Below are 25,254 nucleotides of genomic sequence, written 5' to 3'. Positions count from 1 at the left end.
AACAAGGGATCAGCAGGCATTACCTGCATCCCATGAATAAATTAGAAAGAAATATATCTCAAAAGTTTTACCAATGAAATCCCACAGATCTATGTATACAAAATGTTAATAAACCAGACTGATCGATAGTGTTTTGAGTAAAATTTCACTCAATTTTACTTAGTTCTGATTTTGCATTGCTGCAAACAGTCAGGATTGAAGATGAAGGTTATTACGAGCAGACTTGGCTTATCAAATGCATACTCAGTGCAATGCTGGTTAAAACTTTATTGACCTTCAACAGCTGTTACAATTTTCTTATTTTAAAAAGGTTAAATTCAATATCCAATTATATACAGTCATTGATAGAAATCCACAAGTATTTGAATAACAGATGAAGTCTTGGACTTGACAGTAGTTTTAAATCGGTTGTTACTAAGCCAGTTGATTACTTATGCTAATCCAGAGCAGACCAAAGAAGTGTCACAACCAAGTAGATACCTAGGTTCTTAGAACCAGATATGTCATTTATTCAACACCTTTCATGAATTCCAGGAATTCTGAAATAGAACAGATCACAATATATCAAATGCAAGTTTTCATCAATGTATTGAAAATGCATTTCTATTGAATCAAGCACCCCTGAAAGTTGCTAACTGAAGATGGTGCACTTATTTCCTGAATAAAAAAATTGGGGTACCAGTAATTTATGTGCTCAGATTTTTGTTCAGCTGCTATGCTGATATATATTCCATATATTAAATATTGTTGTTTGCTGACTTCAGGAATTGGATTAGTGTCCACTAATGGAGGCTGATTTAACTCCAGTCTTCTATTACTACTTTTATTATGTTTATCCACCAAGAGGACCATACATAATGATTCACCCCTATGCACCCTCCCATAAGGGCCTGCCCAGAAAGGCATTGGTAAGTCACTAGATGCCTGAGAAGTACATGCTTTGGCCCTTCAAGACTGTAGCAGGTCTACAAGAGAGTTGGGATAGAGGGATAGTGTGGAAGGGGAGTTAATTGGAAAATAATATGAGTAAAGAAAGAAATATTTGGGGTAAGAAAATTGAGGAAAATTGTAGGTTATCGTGGAATTCATTTTGGAATTTCATTGTAAAACAGTGAAAGACAGAAGGTTATAACCTGAGGACAATATTACATATTAATGCATGATATGTACCCATACAAGAGAGAAAGAAAACAACACAAAAATTATAGGGTCTTCCCAAAAAAATGCAATGTTGGGGTTCATGTGGCTTCTTAGTATAGTAAAAGGTAAAGTTGCCATAGTCCTTTTGGACCACAGGGCTGCTCACTCATTAGAGACATGAGTGGTGCTGATTTAATCTGAGGATTACCATGCCTCAGAAGAGGGGAGAGGTTGAGAAGGGCAGTCCTTCATGGTAACCTCAAACGGAGCAGAAACTGAACTCATGCTTTTGGCATCACCTCTGTATTACAAACTGGCTGTCTGGTCAACTGAACTAACCACCCCGCTTAGTAGAAGTATTTCCTAATCAACCTGTTCAGAGATATTATTACATATCTCTGGAGCAAGTGGGACTTGAACCCAGGCCTCCTGGCTCAGATGTAGTGACACTACTGCTGTGCCATAGGAGTCCTAAATAGCTTCCTAGTATGTTCTAATTTAACCATTGTTTATATCTGGTAGAAAATCAGAGACATGGAGTATCTCAGGATACTGTGAAGATAAATGAAAACTAGATCAATGGATTTTGTTGCTACTTCAAAAACTCAGGAACTGTCAAAATCGGTGTAAGGATTGCACAATAAACAAACAATTCTGCGTTGCAAAATACATGTAGAGATTATATAACTCACCATCATAATCGATTTTTCCATCACTATTTTTGTCACCATCTCGCATAAGCTCTTCAACGTCATCATCAGTGATGCATTCACCTGTTTCTTCCAACATTGTTCTTAATTCACTGAGGTCAATGTAACCGTCAGCATTTCTGTTACCACACACATGGTTATAGGGATCAAAATGGTGACATTGTGGGATTGATCAAGCATTATGGTTTAATACTATGAGCTTTAATACAGCTTGTTCCTTAATGCAAATTTATACTATTTGAGGTGAATTTTCTAACACCATAAATGATTTCTCAAATCCATAATGCAGTTGCAGCCTTTATATTAGCCTTCAATAAAGAAATTAAAATGTCAATGAAATCAATTTGAGCCCCTTTCACTGCATATCCATTTTTACTTCCAATTTTTTTAATCTAGGGATTGGATATTTAAACTCCATTGCCATGGATTTAGCTGAGTTTTATTTGTACACATTTTTGTTTTACTCATTAAGGTCTGGAAAGGATTACTGATAGTACTCAAGTCACCATACATATTGTCTCCATGGAGGATGTAGGAAACTATCACAGAATTTTATTTTAAGATGTAACTTTAATATGTTTAATACAGTTGTCCAAAATCAAGAAGGGCTTTGATAAAGAGAAACCGTTGCCAGTGGCAGAAAAAAAACCGAATGAAACAGATTTAAAGGTAATTAGCAAAAGAATCAGAGGCAAATTGAGCAGAAGTGTTTATGTAGTGAGTAACTATGATACGAAATGCATTGACAAAGTATGATAAAAGAATATTTAGTAATAGCTTTCAAAAGGGAGTTGAATAAATACTTGATTGGAAATTTCCAGGACTATGGGGAAATGTCAGGGGACTGGAAATAATTACATTTTTCTTTCAAAGAGCTGGCACAACTATATTTTATCAAATGACCTCTATCTGTGCTGTATCATTCTGAGATTCTCTAAATCAAATATTATGATATTGTTATATTGTGAGCCTGTACTGCAAACTAGAAACTACAGCATGCCTGGAGGCAAAATAGCCACCACTGGTAACATTTATATAGATAGCTACAATGGCACTGCTGAACCCTGCAGCTCAGTGAAAAATCTTCTCTTACAGTTTCCTGGATTGCCTCTTTTACCTCACAGGAGGTTAAATCGTTGGCACAAATAACATTGTAAAGTACACGGAGAAATGCTAATAAAGCATAATTGTTAGAATTGATGGGAAGATTTTTCTACACATGAGGCTTTCAATTCATCTTGATAGGAAATGTGTGCAAATTTATTTCTCACAACTGTTGGATTTAATCATATGAAATTCTTGATTGACTGAGTATCTCAGCATCAGAATCATTCCCCAGAATAATTTGAGGGTACCAGATATTCATTACACTTGCCCAGAAATTTTTAATTAGGTTTTGCACTGGAAGCTCCAGTCAGCTAGCAACAACAGCACAGGGCTCTCTACAGAGTATCTCAGACATGTGTGAACAGGGAAAGCAACTGGGTATTTGCTTAAGCAGACTGAAGAAATTTTAATAAACAGGGCTGTGTCTGAAGCAGTTAGACAATATAATTCGATGTCAAATCTGATATAGAAATAAAAATAAAGGAGGTAAATAAATATTGGATCAAAGAGAGTTAAAAGAATGGAATGAAAAAGGTTGAACAGATTGTTTAAAATTTAACTTTTGCTGTCAGAGACATTGTTTGATATTAACTAAAGTTTAACTGTGTAGATAAAAATTTACTTACACTGGAATGGACAAGCCCTCAGTTGCTCCAGTGAATAAAATGCACATATATATTGGTTAAGCACAGAAACTTCATGCTGTTACATATATTAGATTGGCAGATCTCTGAGCGAAGTACCCCTTTTGGAGGATGTATCATCTTTGACAGCAACTCCCTGATTTACACCTTTATCTGCGCATGTCCTGCCTCTTATAAGTGTGTAAATCAGGAAAGAACTTTTAATACTGAGCTCTGTTATTTCTACTACAGAAGAAAAGCCTAATATATCTTTATTTGCTCCTTTTTGTGTAATTATCTGTAGCTCAGTGTTTAGAATAATGAAGATCTGAAGAATTCTTTCTGCTGACAAAAATGTATATAAACCAGTTTGGGATGGCAATTCAATAATTGCATTTAGGTGGGTCTTTGTATATAGGTGCACAGGGATAGATATGAGAGTTTATAAAAGTATTTTAAACAATAAATACTCACTTATCAAACATTCGAAACAATTCTGCCAGTTCTTCTTCTGACTTTCCTTTGCTATCGTCTTTCATACATCTCACCATCATGACCAAGAACTCATCAAAGTCAACAGTTCCACTGCCTAAATGAAATTAGGAACTGGAAATATTTACATTGATCACAAATTAAAGAACAATACAAGATCACAAAAAAACTCATTGCTTTGCTCACCACTGGAAAAGTGAAATCTGTAACTAAATATGGAACAGTATCATTGTGTTATTTTATAATCTAGTGCACTTCCCAAATGTCCTCCCATTGTCATTACCACCTTGTACATACAAAATTATAACAGTGGATCCATCTTGTAAAATTATTCAACTGTGTGAGATTTTCAAGAGAAAATACCATCACTTTCAGATTTTACTGTAACAGAAAAGTAAAGTTTGGTGCGATGCTGTGGAAGTAAGACATCACAGCAGGGTATGACACAACATTGTTGTGCTGAAGTTTTGTGTTTTAACATCTAACTTTCATGAACCTGGCATTGCTGTTGATTTTCCCTCTACAGATTCTTGCCGATGCATTCCAGTATATAATGGTTACTGTGCATAAATAAATTTCCAACAATTCAATTCTTTGCAAGTGAAAACTCATTAATGACTTGGTTAAGGAGTTTCCTCAACGGCACATGCAATACATCTTATTATTTTATTACAGTTGATAAAACCTATTGAACTGCACCAGATATGTTATTTGCATTGCATGGCAGGCTACACAGGTAAAACATCTTAATCATATTTTAGAAGGCTACATGGTTCAGCTGGAACACTCATATTATTGAATGAATCTGGTTATAAAAGTGAGATTTTGCCTGCATCAAGTCACAATAGTATGGAGTATGGCTGTGTAGCTCTATGGTAGCTCGCTGGCTACTAGTAAATTAGACTCACATGAAGAATGGCCACATGGGCAAAATATCAAGTAGTTGCAAATACCTACAGAGCTTTTGTGTATCCATAAGTCAATACCTGATGAGACGGAAAAAGAAAGCTATTACAAAGATGTTATAGCAGTAAGATGGCCACAGAGTAGGAAGCTCCATCTGGAGCTCCTCTGCTCCATCTGTTCTTTTTCCTTCTTTTCTTTTTTTTCCTCTGTTTTTCACAGTCCCTGAGCAATGTGAGGGGAAATGAGTCCTGGAACATCATGCTGGGAAGCAGTCCCTGAGGAGCACAAGGAAAGATGAGTCCTGGGGTAACACAAGACAAACGAGACCTGCAGCAGCGCAAGGGGAAGTGAGTCCTGGTGCAGTGCAAGGGGAACAAGACCTGCAACAGCGCGATGGGAAGCGGGTCCCAGTGCAGAGCAACATACATTGTTGCAGCTGAGTGCCGGTGAGGAGCGGACTGGAGGTTGGAGCAGAGGAGGAATGTTGGTGGGCTGGGGTCTGGCACAGGCAGTCAGACCACATGCTGTGCTGCTGCTATCTGAAACTCTTTACCGGACTGTAATGTCAATCCTTTAACTATTGTTATAACTATCTTATTTGTATTTTGTTTAGTCACTGTAAGTAATGCTACTCCTTTTCCTTTTATTCCTCTTTGTATCCAAGATTTGTAATTAGGTACTTGTCCCTAAGATGGCGCCATTAGAGTCAGCCATTGTAAAAACTTTTCACTGTGCTTTTGTATTTTTGTACTGCAGTACACGTGACAGTGAAGGATCTTCTACTCCAAGATAGAACACAGAGAATATATATCATTTTTTATTTTTAAGGAAGAGTATGGGATATGTGCATTAATGAGTGAATTGCACACTATTACAGGTAGATCACAGGGAATAGATATTATTTTTAATTTTTATAAAGGAGTTTGGGATAAATACATTAATGAGTCAATTGCATATTTCTGCTTTTTGACTTCTTGCCTTGCAAATTTATATGATAACTGAAAATAGGAGACCGATTCATTAAATACAGTACCACAATGTAACAACCAACTATCACTGATAATGTTCAAGGCTATGCTTTCATGATGTTCATTGAAAAATTATTGGTATTATTTAATGCAATTTCCATAACAAAAGCATAGGTGTTACGATTCAGTCTTAGAAACAGAACTTAACTTATACAGTCATTTTGAGCCTGGAAGCTTTGAGCCTGGAAGCACCTATTAAAATCTGGAATAAGTTTAAATATGCCCACTTCTTCAGGTTTTTTATGGTGTGAAATGACTGATATTCCCTCTAATGCTATGGATTTTAATTTTCCAACATACCAGCATTTTAACATTGACTGATATTTTCCTACACCCCTATAATTGGCTCAGTGGAAATCCAAACTCATGCTAACTGTGTTGCTTTACTTGAATGAACTGTATATGGTGCTGTGACAGCTCTCTGAATTTGATACTTTATTAAAGATATTGGTCAGTAATCTGAAGAAAGAGGAACATCTATTTATATACACAGCCATCTTTAAATTTCAAAACTTACTGATTTGATAATGGTAAAATTGTAAAAAGATTGTCTTAAACAATGATGAGAAGTCCAGTTGGCTGCTGTAATGTTAAAACTTGTGCTGGACAATTTTTCCTTCTATTCATGAAGAAACAATAGATCATTGTAGAGACTGTGAATTATCTGCTCAGTTCACATATGTTACTACATCCACACATTGGTTATCACCAGTGTTTCACCAAGTGAGATTGTTTGGTGGAAAAATATGCTGATGCTCCAAAATTTGTGCCAAAACATTCTTTTTAAAAATGAAGCACACTAAAACTACAGAGTGCAATGAATATATCTCTGTTTTGAAATGAAGGATTAGGAAATACTTGTCAACAACTCATATGATTCCTCAAGGGTCACTATCTTACTTTGCCACTGTTTTCCAACTCACATGTGCGGGGTCATCCCTCAGAACAAGGATGATATTTATGGCAAGAGCCTGCACCCAGAGTATTTTAACATGGGGAGGATGTTATGCAGCAGCTTCCCACAGTGCTAGCTGACCGGGAATCTCGCCTGCTCTTACAATTGGTCATAGATTTACAGTTCAATAATCAATTTGTTTGGCTGTTATGTGACACACCTCTGTGGCCTTTGAGTTTTGACACAGGACTTGAACCCAGAGTGTCTGGCCCAGAGAGAATAACACTATCATTGCATTACAAGATCCCCTAGAACTTGGCTGTAAATGATCTCAGACAGCCATTTTGCAATAGAAAACTGCAGGAAATACATGTAAGATTTTACAGAGGGGCAACAACTTCATACTTTCCTCATCATTTTTCTTTGCTAATCTCCCCACATCGCTCGCCAAATTTGATGGAAATGTGGGCAAGTGACTTGATTCCAGACCAGTGCCACAACAGCTCTGAATGAGATTTAATATTTTTTGAGCACATTTGAGGAATCGTTCTTCCTTTGATTTTTCAGATATATTGAGTAAGTCTTTGTGGTCAGAAAACTGATGTGAGAAACTTTCTAAAGTAAATATTGAACCCGGGTGGCTTCACTCAGTGCCATCAGACATTAGGGCATTATGGTTATAGTTCCTAAAGGAAAATAAATTCCATTATAATGCGTAAAAGGATGTAATTGAGTGCTTAGTATAAAAATGTTATAAAAAAGGTTATGACCAAGTATTAGGATCTGACGACTCCAATGTTACCTCATTCTTAAATCTACCATGGCCCCATAACATACACATCAGCTCATTATTGTAACAGAGTGATAAATAGTGTCAGAGTAGGTCATAAGTTATATCTGTACCATCTTCATCCACTTCATCAATCATCTCTTGTAATTCCTCAGGGGTTGGATTCTGACCCAACATACGCATCACTTTACCCAGCTCCTTGGTGCTAATGCAACCATCTGCAGCATCCTGCACGAAAATATCAAAAGCTGCCCTGAATTCTGAAAAAAAAGGAGCAATTTGAGTACCAGCAGATTTAATACATTTTAAGCATTGCTTTTAATTTTTTTTGTATTTACTGACTCCATACCATTCTTCTGCTCTTCAGTCAGCTGCTCAACCTGTATCACAAGAACACAATAATTAGGTTCTGCAAACACAATGCACAGATACTATTTAAAAGTGAAGATTAAATTTGAGAACTACAGATCAAGTGAGAAAGATTAAATACAACGGTCTAATACTAAAAACTGTTTAAGAATACCCTTGATGCTTACTGAGAAACAAATGAAACTAAACATGGTTGAAAGTATACTTTATAAAATGACTGACCACATTTTAGTTTTTTTATACAATGTCCACAAACCAGTAGACTTGTTCAAAAGATTTACAGGCCCTTATAGTGAAATGCTACATAAACTTGAGATCATCAAAACCCTGATTCCTAATCAGCCCATGTCTCACCTCCCTGCTTAGTGACAGTGGATTCTGATCCATCAGTGACTCAATTTTAAAATTTTCTTAGATGAACACAGCAGGCCAAGCAGCATCATAGGAGCAGAAAGGCTGACGTTTCGGGCCTAGACCCTTCATCAGATTTCCTCTATCCATCTTCTATCCGCCTCCCCCTCTCTCCCTATTTATTTCAGAATCCCCTTCCCCTCCCCCATTTCTGATGTCTAGGCCCGAAACGTCAGCCTTTCTGCTCCTATGATGCTGCTTGGCCTGCTGTGTTCATCCAGCTCTGCACCTTGTTGTCTTGGATTCTCCAGCATCTGCAGTTCCTACTATCTCTGATTCTCTTTAAAATTTTCTTCCTTGCTTTTCAATATCTTAATGGTCTAGACCCTCTGTCTCTGTAACTTTGTCTAACCCTACACCTTCTGAGGTCTCTGTGTTCCTCCAATTCTGCTTCTGAGCAACCAACATATTAATCACTTCACCATTGTTGTATAGTCTCTAAGCTGTGGAATTCCCTCCTTTTTCTTGCCACCCCTGTGTCCCTCACTTTTATATTTTAAGATACAAATTAATCCTTAACCCCTTAAGTTCTACTTAAGGAATCGTGGTTCTGAGAGCGTTAATGCTGAAGAATGTATTAAATTCCACCCAATCTGCTGATATCATAAGGACTTAGGTGGGTAAAGACAGAACATCTTAGGATTTCAAAGAGGACAGACCTGTTACCCTAGTTCTCCTCATCATCTTTGTCACAATGTCTCTTACTAATTTAATTCCGACCTGACTGCTATCATCCAATAAACTACATCTTGTTGAAGATAAGAGTATCTTCTTTTTGGACGACCTAGTACTTGTCGCTTACTACTTTAGATCCAAGTCGACTCAATTGAAAAAGAGCAAAGGTCCACCCAACCACATGTTCGCAATGGTTGGCATCGCATGCTCATGAGACTTGGTGTTTGTCCGAAGATTTGATCCAGCTGCACCAGTATGATACCTTAGACCAAATCTTTGGTCATCTGACCTAATATCTCTTTATATGTGACTCAGTGCCAAATTTTATTTGATAAAACTCCTGTGAGAGCCCAATGGACATTTTGCCACATAAAACATAGACACAGAATTCCCTAAAGTGTGGAAGAGGCTGTTCAGCCCATCAAGTCTGCACTGACCCTCCAAAGAGCATCCCACTCAGATCCAGATCCCTACCCTGTCCCCATAACACTGCAATTGCCACAGCTAAACCACCAAACCTACACATCCCTGGATACTACGGGGCAATTTAGGATGGCCAATCTACCTAACCTGAACATCTTTAGACTGTCAGAGGAAATCAGAGCACCCGGTGGAAACCCATGCAGACACAGAAAGAATGTGCAAACTCCACATTGATAGTCACCCAAGGCTGGAATCAAACCCAGATCCCAGGCACTGTGAGGCATCAGTGCGAACTATTGTGACATTGTGCCACGTTGCTGCCCTGTAAAAGGCACTGCATAAATGTAGTTTATTGTTGTTATATTCACACATGCTAGATGGTCACTTGACAATGCAAGTTTTCGCAAAGAAAGTGTTCAGGCACAGCATCATGACAAGGATGAAAGTTCTATTGTAGTCAATGTGAACTCTCACTGGACAGTGCTTAGTGTTTTTATGTTAAGAATTTGCATAGAAAGCTGAATAGCTTCATGACATCAAATAGACTGATGAATCCTGGGCTTCACATTAATTCTTGTAAAATCTCTTGCAAGAATTTTTTGCCTTTGGAATATTGTCCACGATAAATAATACAGTAACAAGTGATTGACACACACAAATCATACACACATCACCAGACTTTTAGTGACTTCAGAATGCTTTTTGACTTTCAGCTGAGCTGTCCATCCACATTCTCTTCATCATAAACCATCCCTACTTCTTATGTAGTATCAGGCATCTCCATCCATACTTCAGCAATCCAGCTAGTGAAAACTTCCTTCTTGTCTTGGTCAACTTCAAACTCTTTTAATGATCTGATCAGCTTTCCATATTACGTTCTCCATAAATTTCAGCTGATCTGAAATTCTGCTGTCAATATCAGTCTGCAACACAGTTTAATCCCATCATCGCTGTCCTTACTAACTTACGTTGACACCCAGTCCCCTATAATACCAAATTTAAATTTTTTTTGTTTAAATCCATTAATGGCCTCTCCCCTCCCTATCCCCATGACTTATTCTAAACTCACCTGTTACATCATTGCTGTGTTGCTTTCGGAGCTAGATATGCTAATAAGCCAACAACCAGAATGAAACCACAGACCCAACTGCTGCATCCAGGAGAACTATTTTAGAGTTGGGATGTTATACAGCTATTTGTAACTGTAAGTCACAGTGTGAACTGTTAAATAAATCTATACCTGAGATTCTCAAGTGAACAGAAATTATGCTACTTAATCTGTGTTACAAATCAATAACATAAGAAGTATGACATGGTGATGAATACTGGGGACTTCTTTTTAAAAAAGTAAGACAAAGATGCAAGTTTGAAAATCACAGGAAAGGATCTGAGTCAAGACCTGGAGGTTACATTTACATGAGTACCTCAGAAAAAGAAAATTCACTATTGGAAGGGTAAGTGCTTGATTTGAGCCTCTTCAGACAAATATTTGGTTCTCTGTATTCTTCTGATGTTTGACGCGTATTTATCACTTCCTTTTTTCCACCATTGAGGGCTACTCATTTGGCTACCTAGGCCCTACAATCTGGAATTCCATCTCGAAACCTTTCATCTTGATTCATCTCTACCTGTTTCAGTAAACTCCTTAGCTTCCAACTTTTTGGCCAAGCGTTTAGATACCCCTCCCACTATGGATGGAAACAAAATACTGTCGATGCTGGTAATCTGAAACAAACACAGAAAATGTTGGAGAAACTCAGCTGGTTGGCAGCAACTGTGGAGAGAGAAACAGAGTTAACACTTCAAATCCACTATGACTTTTCTACAGAATTCAACCCTCCTTCTACGGTTTAACATCTATTTTCATCTGATTATGCTGCCATGAAATACTTAGAATATTTTTCCCCATTAAAGACACAGTATAAATACAAGTTGTTATCGTGATAAATTATTTCTCAACTGCAAGCTTTGAATATCTTGGCAATTAGCTAACAAATGTTTAACTGTCGGACAGAGAGACATGTTGACAAGTCAGGTTTCAATCTGCAAGAATTGCTCAACTTTCCCCATAAAACACACCTTGAAAAGCAAATTTCCAGACACAAATTTTACTCAGCAATTGGGACCAAAGATTGCAAATGCTTGTGCTACCAATGACAACCGTGTTTATATAGTGTATATATGTTTATATGGTGCCTTATACTTTATGCAGCACCTTTGATATAATAAAATCTCCCAAGGTACTTCTGGGGAAACATCAGAAAACAAAATTTAACAAAGGGCCACATAATGAGGTGATCAAAATCTTAGGCAAAAGACAGAATTTAAGCAATGAAGAAGTTGGAGTAGGAAATAAATTTTGGAATTTAGATCCTTTACAGGTGTTGGCACAGCCATTAATGGTGGAGTGATTAAAATTGAGGATGCTCAAGAATACATAATAAGCGGAGTATTGATATCCAGTGGTAATGTGTTTTGGGTGTGGAGGAGATTAAAATGATGGGAAGGAAAAAAAACATGAATGGAGCTGAAAAAGAGAATTGGAATCTTAAAATCAAGGTGTTTCTTAAATAGAATCAAATCTTGATCAGAGACAGAGTTGAGGGATGAACTTGATGCGATTAAGCCCTGGGTTGCACAATTTCAGGATAACTTCAGGGTTATGGAGGGTGACCAAATGTTGAAATAATTAATTCCAGAGGTCACAATGGCATAGATGAGGACTTCAGCAACAGATAAGCTGAAATGTAGTGGCAACAGGCAATTTGTAGAAATAGAAATGTGGTGATGATGGCACGCATATGTGGTTGGAAGCTAATCTTGGAGTCAAGACTGACACCAAGGTTGCAAACAGTCTCCTTCAGGCTGAGACAATTGTCTGGGCAAGGATGGAGCAATAGGTAGGGAATTTGTAGTGGGGACTGATCACAATGGTTTTGGTCTGCTCAATATTTAATTGGAAAATATATCTGTTCATCTAGCATTGGATGTTAGACAAGCAGTCTGGTAATTTAGAGGCCATAGAATAGTTGAAACAGGTGGTAGTGAAGTTGGATGGAGAGTGCAGGACGTCATGTTGGGAGCTGCACCAGGCATACCTAAAAATGAGGTGTCAACTTGGTGAAGCTACCAAACAGCATAAGCAGCAAGTGATACCGACAGAGCTAAGTGATCCCACAACCAATACACCAAACCTAAGGTCTGCTCCTGCCCCCACATCCAGTCACAAATGGTGGTGGAAAATTAAACAACTCGCTAGAGGAGGAATCTCTACAAATATCCCCATCCTCAATGATGGAAGAGCTGAGCACATCAGTGCAAAAGAAAAGACTAAAGTATTCGAAGCAATCTTCAGCCAGAAGTGCCAAGTGGATGATCCATCTCGGCTTCCTCCAGTGGTCCCCAGCATTACAGATACCAGTCATCAGTCAACTCAATTCACACCACATGATATCTATAAATGGTTGGAGACACTGGATACTCCAAACGCTATGAGGTCTGCCAACATTCTGGGAATAGCACTGGGGACTTGTGCTCCAGAACCTGCCACTCCCCTCGCCAAGTTTTTTCCATAAAATCCCTACAGTGTGGAAACAGGCCCTTCGGCCCAACAAGTCCACGCCGACCCGCAGAGCATCCCACCCAGACCCACTCCCTAATCTACACATCCCTGAACACTACGGGCAATTTAGCATGGTCAATCCACCTAGCCTGCACATCTTTGGACTGTGGGAGGAAACTGGAGGAAACCCACGCAGACACGGGGAGAATGTGCAAACTCCACACAGACAGTCGCCTGAGGGTGGAATCATACCCGGGCCCTAGGCACTGTGAGGCAGCAGTGCTAACCACTGAACCACCGTGCTGTCCCAAAGTTCTTCCAGTACAGTTATAACACTGGCATCTACCTGATAATGTACAAAGTTTACCTGGCATGCTGTGTTCACTAAAAACAGAGCAAATCCAAATCTGCCAGTTACTGCCCCATCAGTCTACTCTCGATCATCAGTAAAGTGATGGAAGTGTCATCAACAGTGTTTTTAGCAGCACTTGCTCAGCAATATCCTGCTCAGTGACGCCCAGTTTGGGTTCTGCCAGGGCCACTTTGCTCCTGACCTCATTACAGCCTTGGTTCAAACATGGACAAAAGAGCTGAATTCCATCTATGTCAAAGGCTGGAAAAAGGTTAAAAAAAATTAGCAAATACAATTAATCCTGCTTTACGCAAAATGTGCTAATGTTCCATTTCCTTCTCTAAACTTTTACTTTGTTGATTGCAAATAAAGGAAAAGGATAGAGAAGGAAATGCATTTTCAGAAATGGATTTCAAGTTTTAAATGTTTGAAAGTGAAGCAATTCATATCTGGTAAAAACATATTTAAATAATTAATAATAGCAATGATTCTTCCTGTTTTCTTGACTGACTTTTTGTGCTTGCTGATTTTTTTTAACTGGAGTGGGCCCAGCAGGATGGGCAGCACGGTAAGAAGAGAAGTGCATGGAAAGATAATAGCAAGATCCTGAGATAATATCGTGCTGTCCTTAGACAAAAGTACTGACAAAAATCAGGGAGAAATACAGCAACTACAGATGATAGCATTGTTTCTGGAATATGGTAAACAAATTCAGGTTGAAAGAAAGACTTGCTTTAAAAAGATCTTTCACAATCTCAGGTTATAGTCATGGAGTCCTACAGCACAGAAACAGACCCTTTGGTCTAACTCGTCCACACTGACCATGTTCCCAAACTAAACTTGTCCCACTTGCCTGCATTTGGCCCATATCCATCCAAACATTTCCTGTTCATGTACTTATCCAAAAATCTTTTAAATGTTGCTACTGTACCTGCATCCACGATTTCCTCTGGCAGTTCATTCCACACATGAACTGTATGATGCATAAAAAAGCTGCCCCTCATGTCCTGTTTAAAACTTTCTCCTCTAACCTTAACATCGGCCTTCTAGTTTTGAAGTCTCCCATCCTTTGGAAAAGACCTTTGCTATTCACCTTATCTATGCCCCTCATGATTTTATAAACCTCTAAAAGGTCACCCGTCAACCTCCTATGCTCCAGTGAGAGAAGTCCCAGCCTGTCCAGCCTATTTTTGAAACTCAACCCTCCATTCCTGGCAGCATCCTGGTAAATCTTTACTGAACACTCTCCAATTTAATAATATCTTTCCTATAGCAGGGTGACCAGAACTGCACATAGTACTCCAAAAGAGGTGTCACCAACGTCCTATAGAACCTCAACATGATGTCCTAACTCCTATACTCAAACATCTGAGCAATGAAGGCAAGTGTGCTAAACTCCTTCTTAACCACCTTGTCTACCTGTGATAAAAATTTCAAAGAATTATGCACTTGAACCTTTAGGTCTTTCTTGTCCCAAAGTACTTAATAGCCAATTAAGTACATTTGAAATGTGCTCACATGTAATATCGATAAATTCAAGGCTTAGCCGGAGAGCTCGAAGTCAATTGCTTTTGCTTGAAATCTGTTCACTCATATGACCCTTTATCTTGGGCATTCATGGTGCTAAAGTCATGATCTCTTTTGCTGCTATGTCCCCCCAAATGGATGGAAATACAGGAACTTTCCTCCTGCCCTGGATTAAAAATATGATGGCATTCCTCGCTCCTAAGTTATCTAATTCCTCTAGTTTTCTCTCTAAGTCATATCTCATCTTGAATTGAAACTATATTGCCACTCCCTTCAACATCCCTGGGTTAAAAATGACAGAAATCCCTTTCTAACCGCACTGTGACTGTTCCCACACCATGTGGACTGAAGAACTTCTGAAAGGCCATTCACCACCAGGGCAATTAGGAAAGGACAATAAATGTTGGCCTTGCCAGTGGTGTCCTGCTGGAGTCAATTTACTAAGGATGTAATAACTGAGCATTTGGAAAGTGATGATAGAATTGGTCCTAGTCAGCGTGGATTCACTGAAGGGAAATCATGCTTGACAAATCTTCTGGAATTTTTTGAGGATGTGACTAGTAGAATAGACAATGGTGAATGAGTAGATGTTGTGTATCTGGAATTTCAAAAAGACTTTTGACAAGGTTATACACAAGAGATTAGTGAGGAAAATTAAAGCTCATGGTATCGGAGGCAATGTATTGACATGAATAGAGAACTGGTTGGCAGACAAGAAGCAGACACTTGCAATAAACAGGTCTTTTCAGAGTGGCAGGCAGTGACAGGTGGGGTACCACAGGGTTCAGTGCTGGGTCTTCAGCTGTTCACTGTATACATTAATGATTTGGATGAAGGAATTGAATGCAATATCTCCAACTTTGCAGATGACACTAAGCTGGGTGGCAGTGTGTGCTGTGAGGAGGATGCTAAGAGGCTGCAGGCTGACTTGGACAGACTGGCTGAGTGGGAAAATACTTGGCAAATGCAAGATAATGTGGGTAAATGTGTGGTTATCCACTTTGGTGGCAAAACAAGGAGGCAGACTATTATCTGAATGGCGGCAGTTTACGAAAAGGTGAAGTGCAACAAGACCTAGGTGCCATGGTAGGACAGTTGCTGAAGGTTGGCATGCAGGTGCAGCAGGCGGTGAGGAAAGCTAATGACATGCTGGCCTTCATAGTGAGAGCTTTTGAGTATCAGAGTAAGGTTGTCTTGCTGCAGTTATACAGGGCCTTGGTGAGGCCACACCTTGCGTATTGTGTGCAATTTTGGTCTCCTAGTCTGAGGAAGGACATTCTTGATATTGAGGGAATCCAGCGGAGTTTCACCAGACTGATTCCCAGGATGGCAGGATTGACATTTGAGGAAAGAATGGATTGACTGGGTTTGTATTCACTGGAATTTAGAAGAATGGAGGTGGAGGGGGAGGGATTGCATAGAAATGTATAAATTTCTGATGGGACTGGACAGGCTAGATGTGGGAAGAATGTTCCCAGTGTTGGGGAAGTCCAGAACTAGGGATCACAGTCTAAGAATAAGGAGTAAGCCATTCAGGATTGAGGTGAGGAAGAATTTCTTCACTCAGAGGGAGCTGGACATTGCCCTCCCAGCTAAAAGAATCAAGGGGTATGGGAAGAGGGACGGAATGGGATACTGAGATATCATGATCAGATATGATCATACTGAATGATGGTGCAGGTTTGAAGGGCTGAATGGCCTACTCCTGCTATTTTTCTATGTTTCTATGACTCCCTTTCACAAAACTATGTTGACTCTGCCTGATCACATTGAGATTTTCTCATGCCATACTGTACCTGTTTAATAACACATTCCAGTATTTCACCTATGACAGATATTAAGCTAACAAGCCTGTAGTTTCCTGTTTTCTGTTTTCATTCTTTTTTGAATAGAGGAGTCACATTCACTATTTTCCAATCTGATAGAACCTTCACAGAATCTCAAGAATTTTGGAAAATTGAAACCAATGCATTTACTGTCTCAGCAGCAACTTTGTTTCAGAGCAGAATGAAGTCCATCAGGACTGGGGACTTTTAGTTTAATTCCAACAATTCTCTCATTGTCCTTTCCTGGTGTTTGGAATTATTTTAATTGCCACCTGCTCTCACATTTCCTGATTCACAATTATTTCTGGGCTGTTAATAGTATTTATTCTCTGCACAGAAATCAAATATCACTTCAATTCATTTGCCATTTTCTTGTTACCATTATCAATTCCCCCAATATCCACACCCTTGAGGACTAACGCTTACTTTACTTAAATATTCCTTACTTTAAAAAAAAACTAGAAACTCTTGCTGTCTGTCTTCATATTTCTAGTTAGCCTTCTTTCATATTCTAGTTTCTCCCTCCATATTTATCTTTTCGTCATTCTTTGCGGTTCTTCCTATTCTGTTTAAATTTCTGACCTGACATTTATTCTGTGGAATTATATGATTTCTTTTTTCAATTTGATATTATCTTTAACTTGTTCATTGGATGTTTTAATTTAATGGGACAGACACATTCAAGTATGGAGGATTTGTTAAAATAACATTGAGAATAGTTCAGAGATAGTAGGAACTGCAGATGCTGGAGAATCCGAGACAACAAAGTGCAGGCCAAGCAGCATCATAGGAGCAGAGAGGCTGACGTTTCGGGCCTAGACCTTTCATCAGAAAAGGGGGAGGGGAAGGGGGTTCTGAAATAAATAGGGAGAGAGTGGGAGGCGGATAGAAGATGGATAGAGGAGAGGATAGGTGGAGAGGAAACAAACAGGTCGAAGAGGCGGGGATGGACACTGAGTTTACTTCATATTCTGTTTGAGTTCAGACATGTTCGAAGAAGTGACAGTAATGGGTACAGCACTGAACACCAAAAATTATTAGAATGTGGGCTGGATAGAATCAATTGTTTTACTTGCTCAATCACTTGCATTTGCTCAAAAGATTCAAGCATGTGTTGACAATAGTTTCCTAACCTGTATTACAATTTGTTCTGAAGAAGGGTCACTGGATCTAAAACATTAACTCTGCTTTCCCTGCACAGATGCTGCCAAACATGTTGAGTTTTTCTAATTTTGTTACAAATGATTGGGATCTCCAGTTCTTTCTTTTGGCTTCTTTGTCCAACATTCTGCCTCAGTGATCCTCTTCAGTTTTTCTCATCAATTGCCATTGCTTTTCTTAATATTTTTTCCGTACTTTCAATTAGTCATTTTCTAGTCCTGTTTCTTGATTTTGTTTCCATCTTCTCTTTAAGCTTTGTGTTAAATAAGCAATAAATGTACACTGTGGTTATTATCATAAATTCCTAACTGTTACATAGCTTCTGAATTATTTGATGTGAGCAGAAACTTACTCTTATATCAAATATTACAACAGGTCTTGAGCCATCAAAGAATCAAAGTCCTACTTTAGCTTTGCCTACCTATTCTAAGAGCTCATTATTGATCCTACTTTTGAATGCAAATATTACAGATAGTGAACATTTACTCTTAGGTGGTGGTATAGTGAGCACTAGTTAAGAATAAGGCAATAAATTAATTGGCACATTGCAGAAGAGTTCTATTAGGATTCAAGAAGCCTAAGTTTTTCTTCTACCTTCAGTTAGCAACTTGTGAAATCTTAAGCATGCAGTGAGCATTGAGCAACTATATCGATTTCAGCCTTGGATGGCTGTCTATGTGGATTTTGCATGTTCTCCCTGAGTCTGCATGGGTTTCCATCAGGAGCTCTGGTTTCCTCCCACAGTCCAAAGATGTGCAGGTTAGGTTGATTGGCCATGCTAAATTGCCCCATAGTGTCCAGGGATGTGCAGGCTAGGTGTATTAGCCATGGTAAAAATCCCCATGCAGGGATATGGGGAAGGGTTGGGGAGGTGGGTCTAGGTCAGATACACTTCAATGGGTTGGTGTAGACTTGATAGGCCAAATGGCCTCTTTCTGCACTGTAGAGATTCTATGATTCTTTATATCCAATTGCCAAAGTGGGAGTTTGGTTATACCTATTAAATAAATAGGTCCTACCATCAAACTAATTACATTCAGATTTCTCCCTAACGCTCAGACGTTTTCTAAAGGATCTTACTGAAAGAACTGTCATGAAAAGGAGTCAGCTGCTGTCATTGTTCTGGCATCTCATCTGGACCAGGATGGTTTGGACATGAATAGGTGCCCAATAAAAGCAAGCTCTTTTATAGGGCTATTCAATGTGGCCTTGGTAACACGACTCCTTGTTATTTTTAACAAGATAAACGACAAGACAACTGTGGAGGAGAGCTAAGACAAATACCGCGCATGGTTTGCTTTTGTGTCCGTTTTGATTGACGTAGACACACATCCTTGAAATTTTTATCTGAGCATTTGGGTAGCTTATGGTGGAAGCTTATCGCCAAGATAGCTGGCTCCTCACTGCCAAAATTAGCTTTAACAAGCAGGAGCAACACTTGATCACATTCTTTGAAGACGGCATGTAAAAATTACAGGCAAAGCCTCTGTTAAAAGGACCTGAAATAATGCAGGCGTCCCTTAATTATACTTCAAATTTATACATAGTAATTTGTACGCAATACACTTTTATGGTTTGGACTAACTTTGGAATTTGTTTTGGTTCATAAAACCCGAGCCGTAACTTAACATGTCAGCTTTAACAAAATAAGCTATATGAACTAAAAATAAGTCAGGACAACAGGTTTGAATATAAAAGAAATGGAATTCTCGGACCGATGGTAAAATCACATGTGGGTTGTTTAATGTCCATTGGGAGATGTCTATAACTTGAGACAATAAAAAGGCTACAAAAATAATTCAGAATTGGGAATCATTAAGAGTCTTTAAAGCTCACTTACAAATGGAAATGTTACTTTAAGCACAAGTAACGCTTCAACTCCTTATCAATTATCGACTAATGAAGACTAACTTTATTTTTTCATATGCTAATTTGAAAGACTGGACTTGCATTCAATTCAACAAAAACCAAGCGAGTTAACTGGTCACGCTCTTTCAACATGATTTGTAGAAAATCAATTTTCTGCTTAGACGTCTGCTTACCTGCTTAACTGTTCACAAAAATCGACAATTACTTTTAAATAACTGTCCATAAACAGCTTTAATTTGAATGAAGGAATACTACCGATTTTTTTTTAAAGAGTTGTTACAAATTGAGATAGCTTGGTAAAATTATAACTTAAAATTTTATTCAATGATTCTGCTGTATGAATATTCGTATACTACATCTTTGTACCTTACGTCAGATCGACAAAGAAATCTAAATTCTGGCTTAAGATACGTCGAAAGCCATTCAGTACACGTGCACATTTTCTCTAGAAGGTCGCTGCAATTAATTTGCATGTTTCAGAACAAAGAAAAAGTGAAAAACTCAGATATAAACTGCGAAACTTCTGTCTTCCTTCAGCGACTGTACTCACCGCTGCTTTGTAAATATCTTCCATAGTTGAGGATGGATGCAGCGCTGTTGGCAGACAGAGAGTCAATGGTCCTGCAACATCTTTTATAGAGGTCACAGTTCCACCAGGACGTTAAACACATGCTAGGCTCTTTATTCAAGCCGAACAGCCGTAAATCACTGGCAACGTGTCAGATAAGAATTGGGAAAAAAAATTGAATACCTTTGGGTTTTGGGAGGGGGCGGGGAGGGGCTGCAATACTATCGTCAAGACATAATTAAACTGGCATCTTGGCCTTTCACCTCCTCTTGTCTTTGATATGTCGCTGGGGATAATACAAGGTCTCCCAGCCTTGGGAGTCCTGCTAAAATGCTACTGATGGCTCAATACAAGAGACAGCCGCTGGTTAAATATTCAAGCATACAAGGAGAATAGTCACAGCTGAAGGGTTAACATTATTTTTCTGTTAATGGTTTAGTTTGGAGATAATCAGATTCTACAAACAAAATAATAAAACAAAACATTTAAAAGTAAATGCAAAAGTAGATAAATATTAAGTTGAACAATGAACAATACAGTTACATTTTTGTTTGGTTCTTTGTTTGGCTGTAGTTCATCTATCATTGCAATGTGAGAATTTACCCATGAATGTGGATTGATTATTTTGGTAATGGTCACATTTGGTTTAGCGTCTAATAGGCTAGCTATGGCATATTGTTTTTGTGCTTTGCATCATTGCCATTCAACTGTATAATTCAGATACAAAATCATCCCCATCAAATTTCAACAAGTGATGCAAGGCCACTTCAAGGATATTACTTTTCATGGCTTAACCTTGCTTTTCATCAATTTGGAAAGTTCCCAGGTGCAGTGGATTACCTTGGGACTTTAAACCTATTTTAATCTTTTCAGATGTTGGCAGAGAGCTGATTGTCAGCAAAAAGGCCTCCACCCTGTATTCCCAATCCTCTGAAACCGGCTTTTCCTTCGTCCTGCTGTTGGTGGCTGTGATTTCAGCTGTTTAGACTCCATACTGTGGAATTCCCTTCCTTAATCCCACTGCCTCTCCGCCCTCCTCACCTCATTAAGACAATTCATAAAAGCCACCTTTGTAGATTGTTGTCCAGTTTCTTTACAAATTTAAAAGGTTTGGCATGCTTTTCTATGTTAGAGGTGATATATAATTGTCAGTTGTAGTTATATGTGTATATGTGTAGTTATAAACCTGTGATTACACCACAATTCCTCAGTGAGAATGTCATAATGTATTTGTGGATTACCTACCTCTCTTATCACATTGCACCACTGGTGGAAAAGCAGCCAGCAACTATATAGATAATGGAAGATTAAGGTGATTTCTGACAATCTCATGATTTCAGCAAATGCATGATTATTAATGCCATGTCAACCACTGTGGTAATATTATTGCCTCTTGATGATCCCTAAAGCCTGCTGTACTCTGTGTAACTTGTGTTGACCCCTTGCTTTTCATTGCACACTGCCTTCCGTAGATTCAAGGGATGGTGGCTCAGAAGACTCGTTTCCAATATAATAAGCTATAGTCCAGAAGGATGCAAGTTTGCTCATTTGTGCACAATTTTGGCTGCACAATTACTGAGATGCTCAGTGGAATGCACAGGCTTTCATAAGATGAGGGCAAATTGGACTGCTCAAGCTGCTCATACATACTTTTTATTGGCCACTTTAAGAGCAAATTTGACAAGCTCTTAGATGAAAGTTGCTCTTTGAAATTGGAAATTTAAGGATAAAAGAATTAACAGATAATTACTAAATTATTGCTGAAAATATCATTCATATTCCCCAACTATTCTTGCAGGATTTAGTTTCCACATTTACTTCATCATGGTGTTGCAACAGCTAAAACATCCCATAAATTTTACAAAACATACCTCAATTTCTGACTATTATGCCTAAAAGTAGAACCAAGAAGTAAAGGAAAAACTGTACGAGGGAAAAGAAAGCTTAAATCGAATTCAGAAATATGTCAGAACATGAATGTATTCTCAGCATAAAATTAAACAATTTTATTAATCATTTAGGGATAAAAACACTATTTTGTTATACTTATGAAGAAGAGGGTCAAGATATATTCAAGAGAGTGGCAAGGGGAATGAGGAACTTAAGTTACATGGATAGATTGGAGAAGAAAGTATTGTTCTCCTTGGAGAAGGGAAGGTTGAGAGGAGAAATCTCAGAAACATAGAAAAAGGAGCAGCAGTAGACCATTCACAGGGTCACAGTCTAATGATATGGGATAATGGTGTGTCTACCTGCCAGACTGGAAAGACAAACAGTCCCACTGGGGTGGGGATAGGGGAGAGCAGACATGATAACAGAGAGTGTAACAAGCTCATTTTTGCCAGTCAAAGGAGTGGCTATGAGCAACCGCATGGGTCCCAGTCATGTATGCCTCTTTTTGGGTATGTGGAACAACCCTCCCACAACTGTTTTATTTGGTACATCGACAACAGCTTCAGTGCCTTTTCATGCTCCTGCCAGACCTTGAAAACTTTGTTCATTTTGCCTCCAATTTCCATCCCTCTATAACTTTCATGTTATCCATTTACGACACTTCCCTTCCTTTCCTTGACCACTTTGTCTCCATTTTGGAGAATAAACTGTCCCCTTCTGGCTATTGTGGCAGCAGTGTCACAAACTGTCTCACAGACTAATCAAGCAACAGCCTCACACAGTCCAACTCATGGAATTATGCTTTACAGACTTTGTCCCAGACATTACCATCACCATCCCTTTAAATGTCCTGTCCCACCAGTCGTACAAACCTACTTGGGGTGCTGGCACAATGGTATACAGCTGGGACAGAATTGGTTCTGGACCACATGAAGCCTCGGCAAACTTCGGCAAGGAAACCTCCCCATTTGCCGAGATGGATTCAGCTCCAATGACACTCAAAGACTTGAGATTATTCAAGACAAAGCAGCTCCCTTGATTGGCACCCCACCCACCATCTTTAACATTCAATTTCCTCCATCCTTGATACACTATGGCAGTAGTGTACCACCCCACAAATGCATGGCACATTGAGGCTTCTTTGACAGCACCTTCCAAATCTGTGAATCCTATCATCTGAACAGACTTGTCTGCAGGTCACAATGGAGCCTGCCAAGGTCTCCTCTGTGGCTTACCCTGGAGGCTTATTGGTAAACCTATCAGCAGCAAATGAGAGAGAAGAGAGTCTATAAGTGGATGAGCAATACAATTTTACTCAGCCTGAGACCTGGAGCTGTGCTGGTGGGCTTTCAGCACAGTGGCTGGGAGACATTGGCTTGGGAGGAGGGAAATGAAAGCTGGGCCACCATGTCAGGAGGGTGGGTGGTTAGAATGATAGCCAGGCTGGCATGCTGGAGATGGCGGTGTCACCAAGGAGGTTGTAAAGAATGAGAGATGTGTGATTTGAGTTTCAAGCCACCATGGGAGGGAAAGGTGAGAAAGAGAGGCGTGCCTGTGCCTTAGCAAAGCAACACTAGCAGGTGCTTGAGCAGTATTTGTTTATCCGTCTTCCCAAGCAGTGAGCAATGAGGAGAACTTTTGCTGGCCCACATGAGGGAATTTCTTTTTTATTTATTCGTTTTGTGGGATGTGGGTGTCGCTGGCTGGGCCAGCATTTATTCCCCATCCCTAGTTGCCCTTGAGAAGGTGGTGGTGAGCTGCCTTCTTGAATTGCTGCATTCCTTCTGCTGTGGGTTGACCCACAATGCCATTAGGGATGGAATTCCAGGATATTGACCCAGTGACAGTGAAGCAATGGCAATATATTTCCAAGTCAGGATGGTGAGTGGCTTGGAGAGTAACTTGAGGGTGGTGGTGTTCCCATGTATGTGCTGCCCTTGTCCTTCTCGATGGAAGTGGTCGTGGATTGAAAGGTGCTGTCTGAGGATCTGTGGTGAATTTTACCAAAGGTGAGACCAGCTTCAGATATGCTTCCTGCCATAAGGAAGTCAAGTAAAACATTCTAATGCTCAATTAACTTGTCATTTTCCCAGGCCTTTGGCATTTTGCTGATGGCAGAAGAACCCTCCATCAGACGGAGCAGCCTTCCACCAACAGCATGTGGAGGATGTTTCTTTTATTCAAAAAGGAGACCACTGGCAGGGGAAGGCAGATTTTACAGCACCAGTAATGACCAGTGGGCAAGAGACAGGGAGGTGATAGGGAGAAGCACTTGCAGCAATAGCACTGCCAGGGATAGCTGGTTGGCTGTGTGTGAGTGAGTGAGTGAGTGGGTGAATGAGTGAATGAGTAAGTGAGTGAGTGTTTGTATGAATGGCCAGGTGGGTGAATGAGCGGCCGGTTGTATAAGTGAATGGCTGGGTGGGTGAGTAAGAGAGTGAGTGAGTGAGGAACTGCCTGGCTGCTTGGATGCGTGAGTGTGTGATACATGCAGCCAGCTATCTCGTCTTCCTCAGAAAGCTATCCGTAATCAGGTTGGAAAATGAGATAATCATAGGCTAAAAGCAACCCGATTCCAAACACCACTTTTGTGTGAATTCTGCTGTTACCAACTCAGAATATGCTCTGCCAGATGTGTTACTTCCCAACCTCTGATTTTCACTCCTCACCTCACCACTTATTATTTTCCCGGATAAGAAAAACAAATTTAGCATAAACTGGCATTCACATTTTTAACTGATTTTTTAAAACGATTATTTCTTACGCAAGTATGAATGTAACCTGCACAAAACAAAACCATCTCTAATTAGGACGTAACTATACTGAATAGAGATAACAAGGTGTAGAGCTGGATGAACACAGCCGGCCAAGCAGCATCAGAGGAGCAGGAAAGCTGACGTTTCGGGCCTAGACCCTTCTTGAGAAAT

General features: G+C 39.3%; 1 protein-coding gene across 1 annotated transcript; it reads right to left on the bottom strand.

The window, feature by feature from the left end:
* Positions 1 to 507: 507 nt before the first annotated feature.
* LOC109911694 (troponin C, slow skeletal and cardiac muscles) lies at positions 508 to 20,507 on the bottom strand. Its single transcript, XM_048606483.1, has 6 exons — positions 20,417 to 20,507; positions 8,041 to 8,071; positions 7,805 to 7,951; positions 4,055 to 4,169; positions 1,833 to 1,969; positions 508 to 539 (listed from the first exon to the last, which is right to left on the bottom strand). The coding sequence occupies exons 1-6, from the start codon at positions 20,438 to 20,440 to the stop codon at positions 508 to 510; spliced, it is 486 nt and encodes a 161-aa protein (XP_048462440.1). The 5' UTR covers positions 20,441 to 20,507.
* Positions 20,508 to 25,254: the final 4,747 nt, after the last annotated feature.

This window comes from Rhincodon typus, chromosome 16, assembly GCF_021869965.1.
Source record: "Rhincodon typus isolate 14 chromosome 16, sRhiTyp1.1, whole genome shotgun sequence".
Taxonomy (NCBI): domain Eukaryota; kingdom Metazoa; phylum Chordata; class Chondrichthyes; order Orectolobiformes; family Rhincodontidae; genus Rhincodon; species Rhincodon typus.
This window is presented reverse-complemented; position numbering and strand designations above follow the sequence as displayed.